The sequence below is a fragment of the Madurella fahalii genome (assembly GCF_045866475.1).
Source record: "Madurella fahalii IFM 68171 DNA, scaffold_3, whole genome shotgun sequence".
Taxonomy (NCBI): domain Eukaryota; kingdom Fungi; phylum Ascomycota; class Sordariomycetes; order Sordariales; genus Madurella; species Madurella fahalii.
The window spans coordinates 5,104,113-5,123,099 of record NW_027263973.1 but is presented as its reverse complement, the minus strand read 5'-3'; the positions used below and the strand labels follow the sequence as shown (position 1 = coordinate 5,123,099).

The 18,987-nt window shown below is 58.6% G+C and overlaps 4 protein-coding genes across 4 annotated transcripts; 1 reads left to right on the top strand and 3 right to left on the bottom strand.

Moving 5' to 3' along the window:
* Positions 1-640: 640 nt before the first annotated feature.
* On the bottom strand, positions 641-1,944 carry MFIFM68171_06863 (uncharacterized protein; the record flags this gene model as incomplete). The annotated part of the gene is made up of 3 exons (XM_071062283.1): positions 641-1,269; positions 1,326-1,740; positions 1,792-1,944. The coding sequence occupies 3 exons, from the start codon at positions 1,942-1,944 to the stop codon at positions 641-643; spliced, it is 1,197 nt and encodes a 398-aa protein (XP_070918384.1).
* A 1,272-nt stretch (positions 1,945-3,216) lies between these two features.
* MFIFM68171_06862 (uncharacterized protein) lies at positions 3,217-4,490 on the bottom strand (the record flags this gene model as incomplete). The annotated part of the gene is made up of 3 exons (XM_071062282.1): positions 3,217-4,075; positions 4,143-4,404; positions 4,478-4,490. 3 exons carry the CDS (start codon positions 4,488-4,490, stop codon positions 3,217-3,219), a joined length of 1,134 nt encoding a protein of 377 aa, XP_070918383.1.
* A 777-nt stretch (positions 4,491-5,267) lies between these two features.
* FOL1_2 (trifunctional dihydropteroate synthetase) lies at positions 5,268-7,004 on the top strand (the record flags this gene model as incomplete). The annotated part of the gene is made up of 3 exons (XM_071062281.1): positions 5,268-5,693; positions 5,749-5,957; positions 6,014-7,004. The coding sequence occupies 3 exons, from the start codon at positions 5,268-5,270 to the stop codon at positions 7,002-7,004; spliced, it is 1,626 nt and encodes a 541-aa protein (XP_070918382.1).
* Positions 7,005-15,382: 8,378 nt separating this feature from the next.
* MFIFM68171_06860 (uncharacterized protein) lies at positions 15,383-16,930 on the bottom strand (the record flags this gene model as incomplete). The annotated part of the gene is made up of 1 exon (XM_071062280.1): positions 15,383-16,930. The coding sequence occupies one exon, from the start codon at positions 16,928-16,930 to the stop codon at positions 15,383-15,385; it is 1,548 nt and encodes a 515-aa protein (XP_070918381.1).
* Positions 16,931-18,987: the final 2,057 nt, after the last annotated feature.

The following is an 18,987-nucleotide window of genomic DNA, read 5'->3' as shown; positions in this document are numbered from 1 at the left end:
GTAGAAATGGAGACCGAAGGAACATGCAAGGACATGTGGATCTGGCCCATCGAGTCAAACAAGTCGAGGAGGTAGGATGGGGAGCTCTTCCAAAAAGGGCATCGCGGCACCACTGACGTCATTCTTCCCTGATTCGACATAAAACACAAGGCGCGCGGGTGGATCGGCCAAGCCGAGAACTGTCATGTGCCCGCAAACCACCAACCACCCAATCGCCAAGACTCACGATCTTCAACACAGCGTCAACCCATCACCGACGGCGATTGAGACCAATGGTATCTCTATTCTTGTACGAGGGCGTGTCTACGATTAATGAGCGGCAGCAATCGCCGGGAAAGACCGTCTGACCCTAACGAATCCGAGATAAGGGAAACACAAGTGCCGAACTCCCAACGCCCCAATGCATGCTAATTAGGTAATGGTAAACCAAGGATTTGAGCCGCTGACGGCGCCAGTAATGCGACGGCTAAAGGGAGCGAGGAGTTCGCGTTGGGCTGACGAGCATCGAGTCGATTCAAGGATTGACGAGTTGGAAAGGAGTGACGGGGATGGTGAATGATGCAATGAGCGATGAGGGAAAAGGAATGGCTGAATCTCGGCCTATCAGCTGTTGCCCGCCTTCACAGCAGTCTCGGTACGGCTAGTATCCCGGTCCCCGCCCCGGAAGTGGAGGCGTCCCAAAGCTATTTGGACGCGGTGAGCCCTCCACCCGCTCCGGATAGAACCCATCAGAGTCAGCGACGTCTTCCGACACGTCCTTCTCAGCATCCCCCGGCTGAGCATAAGCCATGGCGCCACCGCCGCGCGTGCGGAACCACACAAGGAACAGCGCCGTCAACGTGGCAGTCGATAGCACCAGCGACGCCCAAAGGAGGAAGTACAGCTCCGGGCTGGTGGCCGCCGATATGCCCGACCTGCCGCCTTCCTCGTTGACGACGTTCTTGACCTGCTCGGCGACGGCCGTGATGCCAATAGCGCCGGTCGCGCTCACAGACCACCCAAAGCCCATGAAACCCAGGCCGCCGAGCAGCACCAGGCCCTGCATCTCCTGCAGCGTGTATTCGAAGACGAGGGTTGCGACCGAGAACAGGAAGCCCGCGGCTAGGGCGAACACGGCAAGGAATTCGAAGAAGGCCATGGCGGCAAGGACGCGCGGGAGCAGGTCGAGGGCATCTCGGAGCTTGTCGCTGAGCTCAAGGTCGCTGAGCCCGAGTTGAAAGGGGCCGGCGCCGAGCTCCTCGTCAAGCTTCCTGGACAGATCCGTGTGGCCTGGCGGAGGTGTTAGCAAGTCGGTAGGTCGTCAGGAGGACGCGGAACAGTCTTACCCGTGTTGAGTTTTTGCGTGCACTCCCTGATGTCAGGCTTTGCTCCCGTCTCACTGAAGTGCGGGTCGTACCGGCCGGAGCAGAGGACGCCGATGTGCAACGAGTAGTACTCCTGGATGCCGATCGCCTCGGCGACGCTCCCTCCAGCCTCATCCACGCTCTCGGCGGGGAGCCGGGCAGCGCTGCGGGAGTTCCCCGCCCCCTCATCACAGGAATCTTCTATCACGTCCACGGCCCTATAAACCGTGTCCTCGGCCCCGCCCCTGCCGAAGAGACCCTCGACATCCCCAAATAAACCGCTAGCATTATCAGAGCCGTCGTCTATTGCTCTTTCCGCTTTTCCACAGCCGTCCTTTGTCTTTCCGTGGGTATCTGGGACCTCGATGAGGTTCTTGCCCAGGACAGACGTGTTGAACTAGTAGCCATTTAGCAATCCTGTGCGTCTGGCAAAAAGTGGCAAACCCACGTTGATAATGCTCAACTCCTCGAGGTAATTCTCTGACATGCCCGATGACAGCGCAATAGCAAGAGACAGGAAGGCAAGAAAGGAACAGGTGACCGGGACAACCTTGAGGATCACACTCACGGTGCCCCCATCGCCACTGCTGAGCCCCCGCATTTTTGGAAAGACACGGATGGAACCGGTCACATTAGATTTCTAGAGGACCAGCCCCCGGCTGACTATGGTGAAATGAGGGGTTGGCACAAACAGTTAGGCAAGAAGGAACGTAAGGATACTGCGAAACAGAGAGGCAGTCGCACGGATCGGTTGAAGGAATGAATCAAGGGAAAGAAAAGAGAGGAGACGCTCTCTTGATGATAACCAAATGTCCAAAAAGGAATGGGATGATGAAAGGGAAGAGAAGAATGACCCAAACAGAGCGTTTCTACGCAACACTATATCCTAGTGTCCCGGTCCCCGTTGACCACCCATCGCGTCCCTGCCGCCGAACAAAAATAACACGCTTGCGAAACTGGACGCGGGGGGTTGGCCGTGACCACAATGGGACAACGGCCTGCCCTGGGCTGGGTGGCATACCGGCTCTTCAGACAGAGCAGCCAGGGATGGTGCGTGCGGATACAATCCGTCTGTAGAGGGCAGGACGGCTCGCGGGAGACAGATATGGGCGGGACGAAGAGTAAGCCCGGCGTGCAAGGTCATTGGTGAGGGCTCGGGCCAGGCATCGGGAAGCCGAGCTTGAGCCCCGATGTTTTGCGCCTCGGGGCCGCCAGACGGACATGCGGCGTCGCAGGCCGAGATGAGATCTGGACCTGCCAATCGTGTAGATTTTGACGGCGCGGGCCGAAATTCACCTAACCTCCGCAGACCGCATTGTGTCACCGGTGACCTGTTTCCAGCCGCAAAAGCCAAACCAGCTGTGAAGTACTACTAGTTTCGGCGCCGGGCCGGGGGCCGGGCCAAGACCCACTTTTGGCTGGGCCCGCCCGAAATTGGCCGCCAGGTTCAATTCATTCGCTGCATCTTTTTTAAGCATCATTGGGTTTTTTACTCCTTTCCTATTCTCTCTATCCTCGCTAGTCGACTACATACTTTATCAGCCCCTGTCTCCTCTACTTGCGCGTGAGATTTGGAATAGTGGCTCCGGCAGGCTCCGATCTAGCGAGCAGTGCGATTCATGTCTCAAAACATGAGACGGCCAGACGGCCTCCGATATGTCAGCTAGTAGAGTTTCTGGCCGATGGCCTAATCTCCCCAGATCCGGTGCTCTAAACAGAGCCCAGTCACTCAACGGGATACCCGTGCACCCCCACCAAGATACCCCCGAATAACACGAACTTGGCAAACGGATGTGGTATCCTGAACCATGACATTCGGTTCATAACTAAGAAAGACCGGCGCTATCAATACAGCACATGCTGAAATTACCCTCTACAGCTTGGCGAGGGCCGTATTGCCTCTTTTGATACAGGCGGCCGCGTCGTTGACAAACTCGTCGACAATCTCCTTTGCCGGCTTCTTTTCGTTGACGACGGCGGCGCACTGGCCCATGAGGAAGGGTCGGAACTGGTCGAGCAGCTCGTCGACGTCGACGTCATCGTCGGCGCTCGCGTTCATCAGACTCGAGCCCTTGATGGCGGGCGTCTCCTCGGCCTCGCCGGACATGACGCGGTCGAGATCGGCCTCGTAGGGGATCTTGCCCTTGGAGGTGAGCTCCTTGATCTCCTGCTGCCGCTCCTCCTCCCAGTTCATGATGTAGGGGTTCTTGCGCACGCGTAAGGGGCGGCCCGTGAAGATGAGGGTGCGGACCGTGTCGTCGAAGCCGGCCGTCTTGACCGCCTCCTTGTGGGACTCGGGCGCGCCGGCCTCCTCGGACAGGACAAACCGCGTCCCAACCCAGACGGCGCTGGCGCCCATCATCAGCGCAGCCGCCAGCAGCTGGCCGTTGTGGATGCCGCCAGCGGCAACGACCTGCACCGGCCTGCCCGTTAGAGGAGACTTGTGGCCCTTGCAGAGGTCGACGACGGCAGGGATCAGGACGGTGGTAGGAACATGACCGGTGTGGCCGCCGCCCTCGCCGCCCTGCGCGCAGATGATATCGCAGCCTAGGTCGAGGCACTTCTTGACATGCTTCGGGTGGCCAATCATGTTCATGTAGACGATACCGTTCTTATGCAGCTTCTCAACCACGTGCTTGGGAGGGACGCCTACGGCCGAGACAAAGAGCTTGGCGCCGGACTCGATGATGATGTCGATCAGCTCGTTGAGCTTGCCCTTGGTATAGTCATAGCTGCGGGGGACAACAGGTCAGCGGGAGTTATTGCGGTTGCTGGGATTACGGTCCGGGTCACACCCACTTCGTCTTCCGGGCATTGCCACCGATCTGGGGCAGCAGGAGATCGACGCCAAAGGGCGCATTCTTGTCAACGAGATGCGACTTGAGCTCATCGATCTGATCCCTGAGCATGTCGGGGGTATAGTTAATGCCTCCCAGCACACCAAGACCGCCGGCGTTGGTGACGGCCGCCGCCAGCTTGGGCCCGGCGGCGACGTTCATGCCGGCCAGGAGGATGGGGTGGTTGATCTTGAAAAGATCGGTGATCTCGGTGCGGATTTTCTCTGTCGGACAGGGTCAGTCTCGTGAACGGCAGTGACTTCGCAAGAGGCGCGCAGCAGCGCAGGTCCAACCTACGAGGGGAAGCCATCGTGTCGGTCGGTAAGGAAACAGTGGAAAAAGTGGTATCAATAGCGAAAATGAAAGGCACGCAATCCCAATGAACAGGTCAAGACAAAGGAGACTGGGAGGACCGAGCTAGATATCAAGACATCTGGGGAAGTGGGTAGCCGAGAATGGGGAACTGGGGGCATGCCGACAGTGCCACCGTATGCCACGACCTGTGTGCCGAGGTTGCCCGCTGGGTGGCGCTAGGCTGTTTTGGGCCCAGCTGTGCAGTTCGTCCGCGAGGTGCCGAGGCACGGCGAGCTATCGTCATGTTCGACCGATGCTCCGGACTCGGAACATGTTAATTGCAGCGCACGGCGTAAGAGAAGTGGATGGGAGACGACATGCATCCGAGTTTTGATCTCAGACACTCGTTGGGAGCATCATGCAGTCTCTCGAAAGCGGACGATCCGCACATCCCGGTGACCACTCAACGGCCGTCTTGTTGCGTCACCCTGCGCATAGCTACCAGCCTCCTGTAGCAGTCCCACGCCAGCCGTGTTAGGTTTTGTTTTGCCAGCCTTTCGTTGATTCAGCCCGATGCAACAACAAAAGCGGCCGCACCGCCGGTCTGGACTACCAGCGGAAGTTGGCCGGCCCAGGCGGAAAAGGTCAGCCGCAAACCGCAGCGAGACTTTACAGAACAGTCTCGCAGCAAAACCCTAACCCTTTCTCTCATCGCTGCAGGCAGTGGGGCGACGGCCATGGCGCAAGGCTCGCTGACTTTGAGCGACTGTGATCTCAGTATGCGCCAGAAAACATGAAGCGCTGTACCCTCATCACCATACGGCCGTTGGGACAGCCACAAACACTGTTACCGCGTGTCCGGCACGCATGTACTTTGGCCCGCACTCCGCGCGTGAGCAGGATAGACAGCAGGCCATTTTCGAGTGCTACGCGCCATCTCTCTGACCCACGCACCTTTACAAGATACACACTACCGGCCCGTTTCCGGCCAGCTGGCATTGATCTCCCGGCCAATATGAGCAGCTCTCCAGAGCCCCCGCGCAAGCGGACGGCGTACATCGCCTTGGGTAGCAACATCGGCGACCGCATCGGCTGGATCGAGAAGGCGTGCAACGAGATGGACGCGAGGGGCATCAGAGTGAAGCGGACGAGCAATTTATGGGAGACGGAGCCCATGTACGTGCTAGACCAGGATAGATTTGTCAACGGCGCCTGCGAGGTTCGTAGCCCCCCTGGTCCGTCCCTGTGGCCATCGTGACTGAGCCGTAGACCAGGTCGAGACAACGCTGGAGCCGCTTGAGCTGCTGGACGCCCTCCAGGACATCGAAAAGTTGCTTGGGCGCAAGAAACTCATCGACAAGGGGCCGCGCAACATCGACCTCGACATTCTCCTCTACGAGAACATCAAATTCAACCATGAGCGTCTCAACATCCCTCACATCGGCATCCCTGAGCGCGAGTTTGTCCTGCGCCCGCTGGCCGAGTGAGCTCCTCCCCCCCTGAAACCCCCGCCAGAAACCCCAGACTGACCACCGCCAGACTCATCCCGGACAAACCCATCGACCCTGACCGCCCCTGGCGCGTCACCCGTGACTACCTGGAATCACTCCCGCGCTCCGCAACCCCTCTCACCACCATGACCCCCCTCTCGGCCCACCACCCACCCATCCAGGCGCTCAACCCTTCGCGCAAGACGCACGTCATGGCCATCCTCAACATGACCCCCGACAGCTTCTCGGACGGCGGCCAAAACACGCAGCTCGCCCCGCAGGCTCTCGCCGAGACCATCACGTCCTTCCTCGACGCGGGCGCCACCATGATCGACATCGGCGGCCAGTCCACCGCCCCGAACGCGCCCGAGGTGCCGGTGGACGAGGAGCTGGCGCGCGTGATACCCGCCGTGGAGCTCATCCGCAACAGCCCGCAGTTCGCGTCGCGGCCCGTGCTCATCAGCGTCGACACGTACCGCGCCCGGGTGGCCGAGGCGGCGGTGGCCGCCGGCGCCGACATCGTCAACGACGTCAGCGGCGGGTCCATGGACCCGGACATGCTGCCCACCGTCGCGAGGCTGGGCGCGACCGTGTGCCTGATGCATATGCGCGGCACGCCGGCCACGATGAACACGATGTCCGAGTACCCGGACTCGGAAGGGGGTTTGATCGCGGGGATCGCGAGGGAGTTGGTGGCGAGGGTGAAGGCGGCCGAGGCGGCCGGCGTGAGGAGGTGGAGGATCGTGCTGGACCCCGGACTGGGGTTCGCCAAGGTCGGCAGGCAGAATGTGGATGTGCTGAGGCATCTGGACGAGCTGCGGGGGTGGCCTGGGCTGGAGGGGCTGCCGTGGCTGGTTGGGTCGAGCAGGAAGAGCTTTATCGGGAGGGTCACGGGCGTGCCGACGCCCAAGGAGAGGATCTGGGGGACCGCGGCGACGGTCGCGGCTGCTGTGCAGGGAGGGGCGGATGTGGTGAGGGTGCATGATGTGCGCGAGATGGCGCAGGTTGTTGCTATGGCGGATGCGATTTGGAGGTATTAAAAGGGGGAAGGGCGGTGGAGGGGAGCTAGACATTCAACATGCGAGTAAGGGTTGCTATGTCGTTGTGCGCATTGTACGGTGCAACGTTCAACAGAATACGGGGGAAAAGGGCACCTCACTTCTCCCCGGGTGCCGTTGACGGCACCGTTACCGGCGCTGGGCATACTGCTGAGGTATGGCGACATCATGACTGAGAACTCCCCCACGGGACATATATACAAGATCAGGGAGTCACACCGCCCGTCGGTCCTCGTCGGGATAGACGGAGGTCATGGCATCCAATTGTTGCCTCTGGGAATAGTTGATAATACGCTCGCATGAATGATCCCGCCAGGATAGCGACTCGAGCACCGAGTGAAGTAGAATCGGCCCCACTTTTACCGATCCGGACCGGTACTGTAAATCCCCTATACAACCGTAACCATTGAGCCTTCCCTTTCCCAAACAACTGGCTCGATTCTGCGTGATTTTGACCTCTTTCGCCTGCTTTACACCAACCATTTTGACTAAGATATCAGCCATACCTACTGGTATGATTGGTGACCTACTACATTTACCACCCCAACACTCCCGGGATAGCGGATCCACTCTCGGCCGAGGGAATGGGTCCACACCGGGCCCGCGGTGGTGATGGCTCGCCGATTCCCAACAACCTCTCGCTACAACAACCCCATACCCAACATCAGTGCTGAGAATCGCTTTTTCCCGGACTACAATGATTCAAGCAGGTTGTGGCGCATCCCGCCGCCAGGCCTGTCTACCTAGGTTTACTCACGACGGACCCCGATGGTTGGCGGCCAGAAAAGGCGTTCGAGAAAGGACATATGGCGGCCTTCAACCCTACCTTTCTGAAATCTGCGCAGAAGTGGTGGATCACGGGCGAAGACCGTGGGGGAAGTGCATACGGGATACACATCGATACGGATGCTTAACTGTGGAGGTGGACAGGAAAGAGCTGTGAAAAACGCGCTGAATGCGTGTCGAAACATGGAAGCAGTCGGACAGAGTTCGAGAGTCAGCGATATGGCCAACTTCGGCCTCTATTCACTTGGGACGCTGAACGGCGTGGAAGTGCCCGGCAAGTTCACTGTTAAGGTTCTGTTCACAACTGGCCATTAGCACATTCGAAGGAAACTCAACCTAGCGCTAGATGTAGACGAGACTGATGTTGCCCAGTCACGAGCTTCAGGGTGGATGCAAGCAGCTCACCACGCATTGGGTGCAGGAATCGTTGGCTTGGATAAGCACCACATTCGGACTGCCTGGCAAATCCTTCGACACTCTTGTACGCTCTCAGGCTTTGGTGTTCCCGGGCTTGTCTACGCCATCTCGCACTCAGTGTTTTTTGGCAATCTCCCCTGAAGGCGAGACCGAGTTGGCCCTCGTCTACCACGTAGACTACCACCATCGTGTGTGAGGAGCCCCGTTGATACATGCAAGCAGCATCTTGGCAGGTCCCCGTTCCTGGTGTCATCCTGTCGGCGTTTGTACATGTAGGAGCAGACTCCGGGGGAGGCTTAAGGACACGCCCTCTCATCCCAATCCAGCAGCGCCGGATAAATCAATGTCTGGCGATGGCAAGGCTTTTTTGGGTGGCATCGCCCTATACCCCTAAAACAGTGGTGCAAAGATCACGTGGAAAACAACGAAGTCACTGTTAAAAAGGTTTCTATTCTTGACACGAAACCTCGCCGCCTCCACTTTCCCCACGGTTTTGCGTTTCGATACGATCGCCCCAACCACGTGCCAGAGAGCGCTAAGAGGAACCAACCGGTACGGCGCGGTCCAGAGCGTAATACGTTTGTTTCAACAGCTGAGGCCATCTACACCTCCAAGGACACCACCCAAAACGTCATAATCTCAGGCTGCCACTTAGAACACCGAGAAACACCGAGAAATACCGGCAGGTGCAGTCCCTCACCCAAGTAGAGGCATGGTCTCGCCGGGTGGGGTACTATACAGTACAATACGAGAGATGCCACAGATTGCGGCCCAGCCCACCACAACGAACAGCCGAGAAAGGAAATTCTGTTCACCATAAAAGCGAGAATCCTTCTCACACATTTCAGGGCAACAAAGTATGCAGGGGCCCGTATGAGCGGGGAGCAGTAATCGGCACGGGCAGGAATTTGGGAGGAGCTTTTCCGTGCCTCCCTGAGATATAGGATCGCATTTGTCTGTCTTGGCAATTCAGTGTTTGCCTCGACGCTCGGGGTCCTGAGTGCCTCACGAGCTTTGCATGTAGGCGAAGAAGCGGCGGAGCCCGGAACGGGAAGTCGTCAACTCCGAAATCTGAACTACCTTACTAACGTAAGGAACGCAGCTCTGCTCGATGCACACTATTGGCCGGCATTCGCCTGTCATCGTGTCTCCCCATGACAGGCTCTAGAAGCGTTCATTGGTCCACCACCGTTCTGATCTGTACCGGATCCATGTTCCCGGGTGGTTCGACCGAAACTTTGTGTCCAGACCGACCCCGGTAAGCCAGCGATGCTAACAACAGTATTGCCGGACTTCGTCTTAACTTCCCCCGGGGTAAAAGCTCCATGCACACGTTACGAGACAGAGCCGGAATCCAAGCCCCAAGGGTCCTCGGGCAAAGCAGGAACCGCGCCGCAGGACCTCGACGCCTGTTACTTGACCCCCACACGCACCATCCCTCACCTCCTGCACGGTTCATACAGACCCCGGACCGGCCAATCCTGAGCTCCCATTGAAGTTTGTCATTGTGGACAAACTGGGCGGGTCCACGCATGGGTCAATTGTAGCTGCCAGTCGCCTATGACTGCCCTATCCGTCTCTGGCGAGCTATTTCGCTGAACTTATTCAGCGCTCGAATACCACTTCGCTCGCAGAGAGGCACTGTTTCCCCCCTTGTACGGAGTAAGCGGCGGTGCAAGCATCGCGCCGAACCATTGCCCGTGACGGCCGGAAGGTGTGATGACATATCTGTCACGAGCTTCCGTGGCTCACCGAACTTCTGGGCATTTAATGCACAGCAAGCGAGGATCATCCGGAGGGTAGCGTCAATGGGTCACTCCTCGCATACAAATCTTTCAGCCCTGCCAATACTTGGACACTGAACGGCGTTTGAGCGTTGCAGTGGCAGCCAAGGACGGACACCTACCTACACGGAAAGCCTCCAGGCCGGCCCGCGTTGTAACGGCAGCATTCCAGTATCGCCAAGCACTAGTTCTGATACGCCAGCTATCTGATCCCCGGCGCTTGCCCGCATGTGCCAACTTTCGGAGCTGAAGCGCCAGTGGAGAAGCCGAGCCGAGATTCGGGCAGACTGTCTTCCCGCCGCTCCAGAAACGCCCTTCCCCCCTCCCGAGAGTTGGGAAGCCGAAAGATTTGACGGCGGTGGCGATAGATGGAAGCCAGCACTGCTACGGCCAACGACGGCTGCACAGCAGACCGAGCCGAGACAGTGAGGCCCACCTCGCTACGCAGAGTAAGTAGCTCGCCGTAGCCGGGTGTAGAATGCAGCGCAGCAGGTCTTCCCGGTCCAGCCGCATCCCGGAGCTGCTTCCCCTAACCTCCGCCCACCCATCTGCTCCATAGATATTAACACCCACACCGCGACGTAACCCGGCCCCTCCCCAGCCACCAACCGGAAACGCCCCAACCCGGTGAGGCTTTTCGTTCTCGAGCAAACCAGGGAGGCAATCAAACCCTCAATCAAGAATCCTCAGCCAAGGACTGGTTGGTCGATCGACTCTGACCGACCGACCATCCACCATCCAGCGGAATTCCGCGCACGGCGTCCGGTAGGGCTGAAGAAACACAGTTGACCTGTCGGAGAGCAGAGAAGCAAGCTGCCGTGTAACCCGACGGAGACAGGCCCAATAACGTTGGTCCCGGGCTGGGCATAGGGGAAGGTCGAGAGTCCAGGCCGACGCATAAACCATTTGGAGCGGTCTGAATCATTCCCCCATCGCCCCAAGATCGCGATTAAGTGATCAGTCGTTTCCGCTGCGGAGCTTAAAACGGCCTCGTGATACAAGACAGTAGCAGGCGCGGGGCTGGGTGAGACAAACCCCGCCGGCGGCTGCATGGCCCTTTCGTTCTAGTGGATTCAAGAGGGACGTAAAGGAAAAAGAACAAAAATGCCCCCCTCTCCCCTTCTCCCTCCCCCACACCTCCCCTACCAATGAAAAAAAAATAATAGAAGGCGCGGCAACCGCCGATCGAGCCGCGACAACTCGGGACTCGGGACTCGGGGATTCAGGACTCGGGCCTATTCCAGCCTGTGTGCTGGCGAGGCTGCACACCGCACACACCGCAACCGTGCAGTCGTGGCTTTTCCGTGATTCCTCGGTTAGGAAGGAGACCAGACTCACCGAGTGTCCCGCTGATCTCGCGGCTGCGTTGGGGAAACAGAGAGAGTGGGATGCGAGGAGGAGTAATGCGCATTGGTTGCATCGTCCTCCGTTCAAGGACTGGAGCGCGTCCACCTTTGTGATACCCAGGCCACGCGGGATCGAAAATCAGGGCAAGGGGACCCGTTCCGGGGGAGACACAAGGGAACGGCCGTGCGACCATCGAGGGAAAACGAAACGAGAGGCCCGAAACCAGAAAGGGCTTATGGTGACGTCCGCGGAACAAGCCGGTCAGGACCTGGCTGCCCCGAAATGACGAGGAAGGGGGAAGGGTTGGAGAGAGCGCCCCCTGTCACAGCCTCCGCGCGCGATGTTGCCTGGAAAGCCCTCTGCATCCGGTGTGGCACTTCTGGGCGGGTACGTGCAGAGCCGATATTTGCGCGAATACAGTACACTAAGCGAGGCGTCCGTCCCTTGGTAGCCCACCACGCTTCTCCTCCCAGTGGCCGCCAGCCTTGCTGCTGACCGGGGGGGCTGCTTCCTCGTGTTCACGTTTCCTGAGGGGAGGGCCTTTCTTATCGTTATCGGCCAATCTCTCACCAACGTGCATGATTGGCCGCTGAAGGGCCCTGTTCCGCACGCCGACCACTCAGAATCTGCCGTGGATCTGCCAGCCAAGCACAGTGCCCCTGCACAGCCTAAGTGTATTTCACCGGTTCTAGAAGGCGGTCAAGGGTTCTGAAACGGAGACGGCGGCCTTGGATAGGCAAATGCCCTTGCACCCTGGGTCCCCTTTTGGTATTGCTCCAGCGCTCCCCAACGCCGTGATTTCCATACCCTAGTGTCACGGCGACCCGGGGAAAAAGATAGCTGCGGGAAGGGTTGCCCTAGGTTGTGCGACGGCGGGAAGAGGGCAGCAGCGCGTCTTGGCGAAGAGCACCGGCGACTGTGCTTCGGCGCTGAAAGTACACTAGCAGTGGATGCGGTGGGGTTTGACGGGGGTCGTCCAGCGCGGAGTGGAGGGGTGAGCATGCATCTTCTGGTGATCGCTGTCTTTCCCTGGACGGGTGTTAGTCCCGAAACCTTATTTGGACAACAGCACGCACTGAGAAGACGTTTGGGGTACCATGGAGCTCTTGTGCATACCTAGCTCTGCAACGCTGGCTCTGCATGTGCCGCGTGGTCAGTACGACCGGAATCCGAGCGCCGTCCTGCCAGTGCTCAGCTCGCAACGGCTGCGGGGCCCGTCAGTTGGTCGGGGGTTGTCCCTGGACGGGCTTGGCCTGCCTCGCTCTGCCTCGCTTTGCCTCGCTCTGCTCCGCTCTGATTTCGTTCGTCTCTGCCGCCCCAGAGGCAGCCTCGTTTCAGGGACAAACGAGCAAATGAGACCATTTTGATTGCGTTGGTTTTGGCCGCGTCCTTTGGGGTCCGGAGCATACATGTACGCCTGGCGATGCTGCTGTGTCTCCCAATGGCCGTTTTTGCGGGGGGACGCTCAGGCCCCTTTTACCGGTTTCCCGGGACTGGCGGGTGCACAAACCCACCGGTCTTGGTCACAAGGAGCAGCGAAAGGCGGCCACAAGCCTCCACCCCGCTCCTCTCCCCAAACCCCCGGCAAACGTTTGGCTGTAGCACAGGGGGTAAGCAACGAGCCCTTCCGTACCCACCTGTGCCGCAGCCCCGCGCTTCCTCTATCTGTTGGGTTCTTACCTAGCTCCATCCATTCCTCGGCCGCCCGACTGAGATGCGTTGGCTCCCGCGCGGGGTTGCGAGCACCGATGGAAACAACAGGTAAGGAGAATTGAGACGGTGCAACCGTACAACTAGATTAAGGTGAGGGTGGGTTGTTGGACACCATGGGTGCCTCCGCGCCAGGCCGGTTCATGCAAGTCATTTCAGGCCCAGCCCGGGCAGTTCGGCAGATGGGACGGATAAGCGGTGTGACACAACCAAGAAGGCAGCGCTGTCACGCTGGATGCTGGGTCAGGCTCGATTGAAAGGGAAGGAAACGGAGGGTGTGGCAGAGCGACCGGCATCTGTCCAAGGGTCTGCAGGTAAGATTTTGGCCATTTTCCTGGACGGATTTCGTGTGCTCGTTTATTGCGTCGTTTCGGTGGCCGTGGTTGGTGTGTGCGCATATTGTTTTCTGCTGCAGCTTACCCCCCCTCTTTCCGTTGCAGTATTGAAGCTACGACGCTTGCGTACCGCGAGATGTGTCAGCCAGGAGCGTCCCCGTTCGCTTTCTCGTTGTTGTATTGACACTCGTGCTCGCGTATACATCCGTACCACAGCATGCGTTATCCGTCCTGTCAAACCAGGGGCTTTTTTTTTTTTTTTTCTTTTTTTTTTTTCTCTTTTTCCCTTCTCTTCTCCCCAACCCCCCCTTCTCATACGTTTCGGGATTGATCAATCCGAATTAGTCGCTGTGCCTGTCACAGGACGGAAAGCGTACACTGCGGGGTCAGAATGCAAAGGCCTCAAACCAGGCAACACCTTTTCATCACCTCCCGCATCTGTGACGGGCTGCGCCATAAGCCCCCCGCCAGAATGCCGTTGGGTCAGACTGAGCAAATTGAAACGAATTCGCTCTCTGGTCAAGTTTGCACCCACACTTGGGGGATCTGCTCGGTGTAACTTGGGATGATAGGCTACTGCACCTGCGCAGGGCGATGCCGTCCTTGGCGGTACACAAGAGCGCCACAATCGGCGGGACCTTCCGCGGAGTTTGGCACGCGAGGCAGGCCGAATTGGCCCAAATGGGCGTCTGACACGAATGTCGACCCACACCAAGCTTGCACAGAAGAGCCGCTTTGTGTTCCCGCCCCCCATGCTGTTATTCCCTGGGAGAAGGATCCAATATGGGCAGAGGCAGGTGTCGAGACGAGTTTAGCGGCAATAGACCAGTGAGGGAAGCCTTCCAATGCGCCCTGTACTACCGTGACTGCACTGTACGTGTCATGCTTAGTACGCCTGGTTCCGAGATTGCGCGGCTGCCAAGCACTCCAATAAGCGCCAAACCTGTCAAGTCTCTGACCGTGCAGCCTCACCTGCCACTCGAAACCCCTGATTCTTGCATTGGCATTAGGTTCTGGTGTTACATAAGGTACGGTTCACGCGGCAAAGAGAACTGATAGGCCAAGGAGAGAAAACGTTAGATAGCTAGCTCGCAAAACGAGAGTCCGAATGGGTACATGGAAAGAAATTAAAAAACCTACGGCGATAAAGGATGGAAAAGGAAGAAAGGAATGCCGATCAGGAGGAGGACTACCACCGTCCTTGTAAGCTGCCAGCCAAGCCAAGTGCCTTTCCTTGCCCGCCGCCTCCCGTTCGTCCGTTGGCCTGCCCGTTGCTGCGTGTCGTGATCCCACAAACCCTCCACTGCAAAACTCTTGCTCCCGTACTTCGGTCGGGACGGTGGACGAGCTCCGTGACAAGAGGGCTCCGTGTCAAGCCGCCTCCATTGTTCCATCGACGAAAGAGAGAAGGAGAAAAAAAAAAAAAAGGAGAAGACATCGCGACGCAAAGTCGAGAAAAAGACGTAGTCTGTGATTGACAGGGGAACCAAACGATGCACCGGGTATTCGCAATGCTGCCTGCCATGTCATGTTATCGTGTGTTGACCCATCTGTTCCCGTCCATGTCCCTTGAAGCCAATTCCCATGAGAACCTTTCTGCCCTGGTCCATCGCGTCGGCGGGGGCCGGACTACCGGGTAGTGCACCCCCCGATACCGAGCGCGCGCTATCAATGACCTACTCAAGTCCCGACAAATTATCCGCAGTGCGTTTGCCTTCTCGACGAGGTCCCATTTGCGCCATATCAATCCGGTCCAATTCCTTCGCGCCAGACTCCCTTTCCGCCCGTCTAAACGAGACTGTGCAATCCCGAAATAAAGAAAGCTTCGAAGCGATAATCGTGATATGCCATCTTCCCAGATCTCGCGGTAGATTTTTCTTTTTTGCTCCATCCGTATTTATTCCCATTTGTTTTGTTTTCCCCTTTGGCCGTAATGCATCGCAGGTCAGGACAAAGATATGTAACACGCAGCAACGCCACTCTAGGACATGCTCATGGTCGATGTCGATGGCGGCGGGATGAGGGTGGGGTACTGGCCGTTCGAGGTTGTCTTCCCTTCGAAACGGCCGCAGCGCTGCGAGTAGTACGGCCCACCGTGGTAAAACAGGCTCGGTAGCCCGTTCTCCATCTCGGGCTTGACCTTGGTAGGGTCGAATGCCGCGCTCATCGGCGTGGCCGTGCCGCTCTCGGATGCGTCGTGGCGCGAGTGGGAGAACAGCTCGACTTGCTGGTGGTGTCTCGGGTCCTGCTCGCCCTCGTATATGGCCGCGGGGTAGTACTGGTAACCCTTCGTGTCCGTAATGGCCTTGACCTCCTCGGCCGAGATCATGGGTTCCATCGTCAGCTCGTGGTGGTGGCGCGTGCCCCCGTAGCTGTTGGGGCGCGGGTCGTAGGTCTGTCCGTAACCGCCGCCGAGCATCGACGGATTGGCCGAGTACTCGCTGGGGCCGAGAATGGCCGACGAGTAACCGCCACCGCCGATGCTGCCGCCACCTGAGCCTCCGGGGCCGCTGCTCGTGCTGCCTCTCCTCTCGGACTGGTAGTGGCCCGGCGAGCGCCCGCGGACAATCATCTTGGCCGACTTCCGGTAGGCCACCTTGACCCACTGCTCTCCACCGTTAGGCTGCTGACCGACGTCGGCCCACAGCTCGACAAGGAGGTGGTAGTATTGCTGGGCGGCCCTCCTCTTTCCGTTGTTGGCCGTCGCCTGCTTGAACTGGATACGTTCGAATGTGTGCTCGGTCGGGGCCGAACCCTGCTGCGACGACTGACCAAAGCCCTGCTCGTACCTCGACGACGACCCCAGACTGCCGTCGGGGCCCGCATAGAGGCTGGTCAGGGGGTGATGGCTGGCCTGCGGGGCCTTTGCCGACAGCCGGACCTTCTCGGGCTTGGCGATCGGGCCCTTGTCCCGCTTCGGCGTGTGCTGAACCAGCTCGATGGTGTGGTTGTCATTGTCCGACACGACTGCCGAGATGCACATGGCGAAACCGTACACGATGTACACTTGTGAGGAACCGTTGGGGGAGAAGTGTATGGGCGCGTTGTGCGTCGAGGGCGATAGCGAGTACGAGCAGACGCACGAGAAGTAGTTGCGACGGTAGCACGTCCAGTCGTTGTCGGCCATGAAGAAGCCCTTGTCTATCAGGCCATTGATTTCGATCTTGATCACGGTCGCCTGTGAGTCGGCGTACGTGAGGTGGCCGAGAAGGACGATGGCGCCCAGGGGCGGTATGTTTTGTTGGGTCTTGGACCCGGGGTAGCCGTTGTCCATGCTGAGAGATCCGTACGGCGCCGGGCTGCTCGTCGGCGAGAGGGGGTTGTGGCGTCGTAAAGCCGAGAAGGGAGGCGACCTCTGGACGTGATGTTCCGGTCTCCTGAAAGCGGGTGTCGCCGACGAATAGAGATCTCGGGCGCTCAAGTGTGTTCCTGGGTGCGGCAATGCTGCGGGCCGAGCGGCATGTGCCATGCCCCGGCCGGAGGTGCTACTGCTGCCGCTGTAAGCGCTGGAGGAGAACGAGTGCGCCATGGCACGGGGAGATCATAACGACGGGATGTAAGTGCGACGTACTTGGGGCCCAGACGAGGTCTGACATCCAGAGCAGGAAAGACTGGGGGAGCGGGAGTATAAAAGTGACCGCCCTCGGGGGTGTACGGCGTGACGGGCGGCTGGGGGACCGGCGGGATCAGGTTGAGATATGAGGAAGACTGGGCGTGTGTCTCTATTGTCGACAATGAGCCTGTGGAGCCCTGAGTAAAGCTGCATCGATACGGGTCAGCATCCACGCAGCCAGAGCCATGCACGGTGCGAAGGAGGGGCGTGTAGGAGAAAGCAGGGGAGGGGGGGGGGGGGGGGGGGCGTGTGGGTGGTGCGAGGTAGCATGTAGCCTCTCTCCGGCCTGGGCTCCCACAACTGTGTTTCCGTGCCGGTCCTTGTACGACCCCAGATGTTGGCGGTACAACGTGTGCCGTAACACCGGCGCACAGGTGTTTTGCAGAGGACGCAACATCTTGTGGCCATCGAAGAGCGAGGATGGCGCATGCGGCACGGATGCGGGAACCAGGCTCACAGGAGATCGATCCTAGGTAGTACCTCCCGAGCTGGAGAAAGCACCCATGGTCCCCGCGCCGCAGCGATGGGCGAGGGCGCGCCGAGAGGCGAGGGCAGCAATACCGATGCGAAGGGAGATAAACAGTACCTAGCAGCGGCAGGCGATCCAAGATGTCTGAAGGCGAGGAAGAATCTCGGCCGCTGCGCAGCGCGATGTTTGGGGCTTATAAGTGCACTTGCTGCCCAGTGACTCTAGGATCTTGGAGGAAGGGTGCGTGTCCCGAGGCTTGAAGGCGCGGGGCGGGTCCTTGAAGGGAGCATAACGCAGGGAAAATAAGGGTGTAAGTACGGATGGAAGGCCAGCTATTTGAGAACCTGGCTTTCTCCGTCGTCAAGGGGCCCAGAGAGACCAATAAGAAGAGAGAGCGTTTTTACGTACCACATGTCAGTTTGGGCTGGTATATCGAGATAGTCCAGCCCGGAACCAGAAGGCGGCGAGGCCTCGACAAAGTCCTATGAAACGCACCTGTTAGAGCAATGCTGCCATGTTATTATTATTATTTTTTTTTCCTTCCTTTTTTCCCTTTTGACCTGATCTCTCGCTTGGCTCCAGCACCGAGCCGGGTTCTCAAAGAATCACAGCGTGAGCAGCAAGGTCAGCAGAGAATGGGAGAAGAGGGGCCGGAGTCCTGCGGCAACGACGGGGTCTCCTCTCAAGGTGAGGAGCGCGGTGCTGGGGGCATAACTTGTATTGTAGCTGACAAGGCCGGGGGAGTGGGCGTGGAGGTGTGAATCGAAACCTGTGGCGCATAAATATCGAGTTAGCAGCAGCTGCAGATTGTCGACCGGCCTCAGCATTCGAGGGGTTGGATGGACAGCTGAGACGCGGCGGGTGAAAATGGGTAAGAGTAGCGGTGGGGGGCGAGGCAAATGAAAAGACAGGACGCAGAATGGGGACTAAGACCGGGGAGCGTATGCGTAAGGCAGTGAGTGAAAGTGACGAGGGAAAAAAAAAATGTTTGCTCCTCCTGCTCATGCCGTTTTCCTGCTGCTGCCTCTCTGGCGGGCCCAACTGGATTACTGTAACGTTGAGACAAATGTGCATGTACTGTACATCCAGTACAATGAGGTACCGATGCACCTGCAGGGGTACATAACAAGCCCACTTTGAGCCGGCCGTCCAGCAGGAAGCTCTCAGCGAGGGACCGCACTGTAAAGGCGCGCTTGAGCATCCGGGATGCAGCCCTTGCGTGTGTTGCACACAGATCCCATCCTCCCCTCCCCCCACCCCCTTTCAACTCTGAAGACGCGCATCCCTCGTCTACCACATGGAATCCCTTTCGTTGGCATTGGCGCCCAGCAGCGGACGTTTGCCATGTCCAGGGAGCCTATGGCGATGACAGCAGAGCACGGCCTTTTGGAGGGTGGACTGGATGCAATTGTTCGAATCCAGACTCAATGGATACAAAGACCCCTGGCGTTCGGAGCCATCGCCAGGCTCCGCTGAGGCCCTGGTCCTGGCCCGACGATCGGAA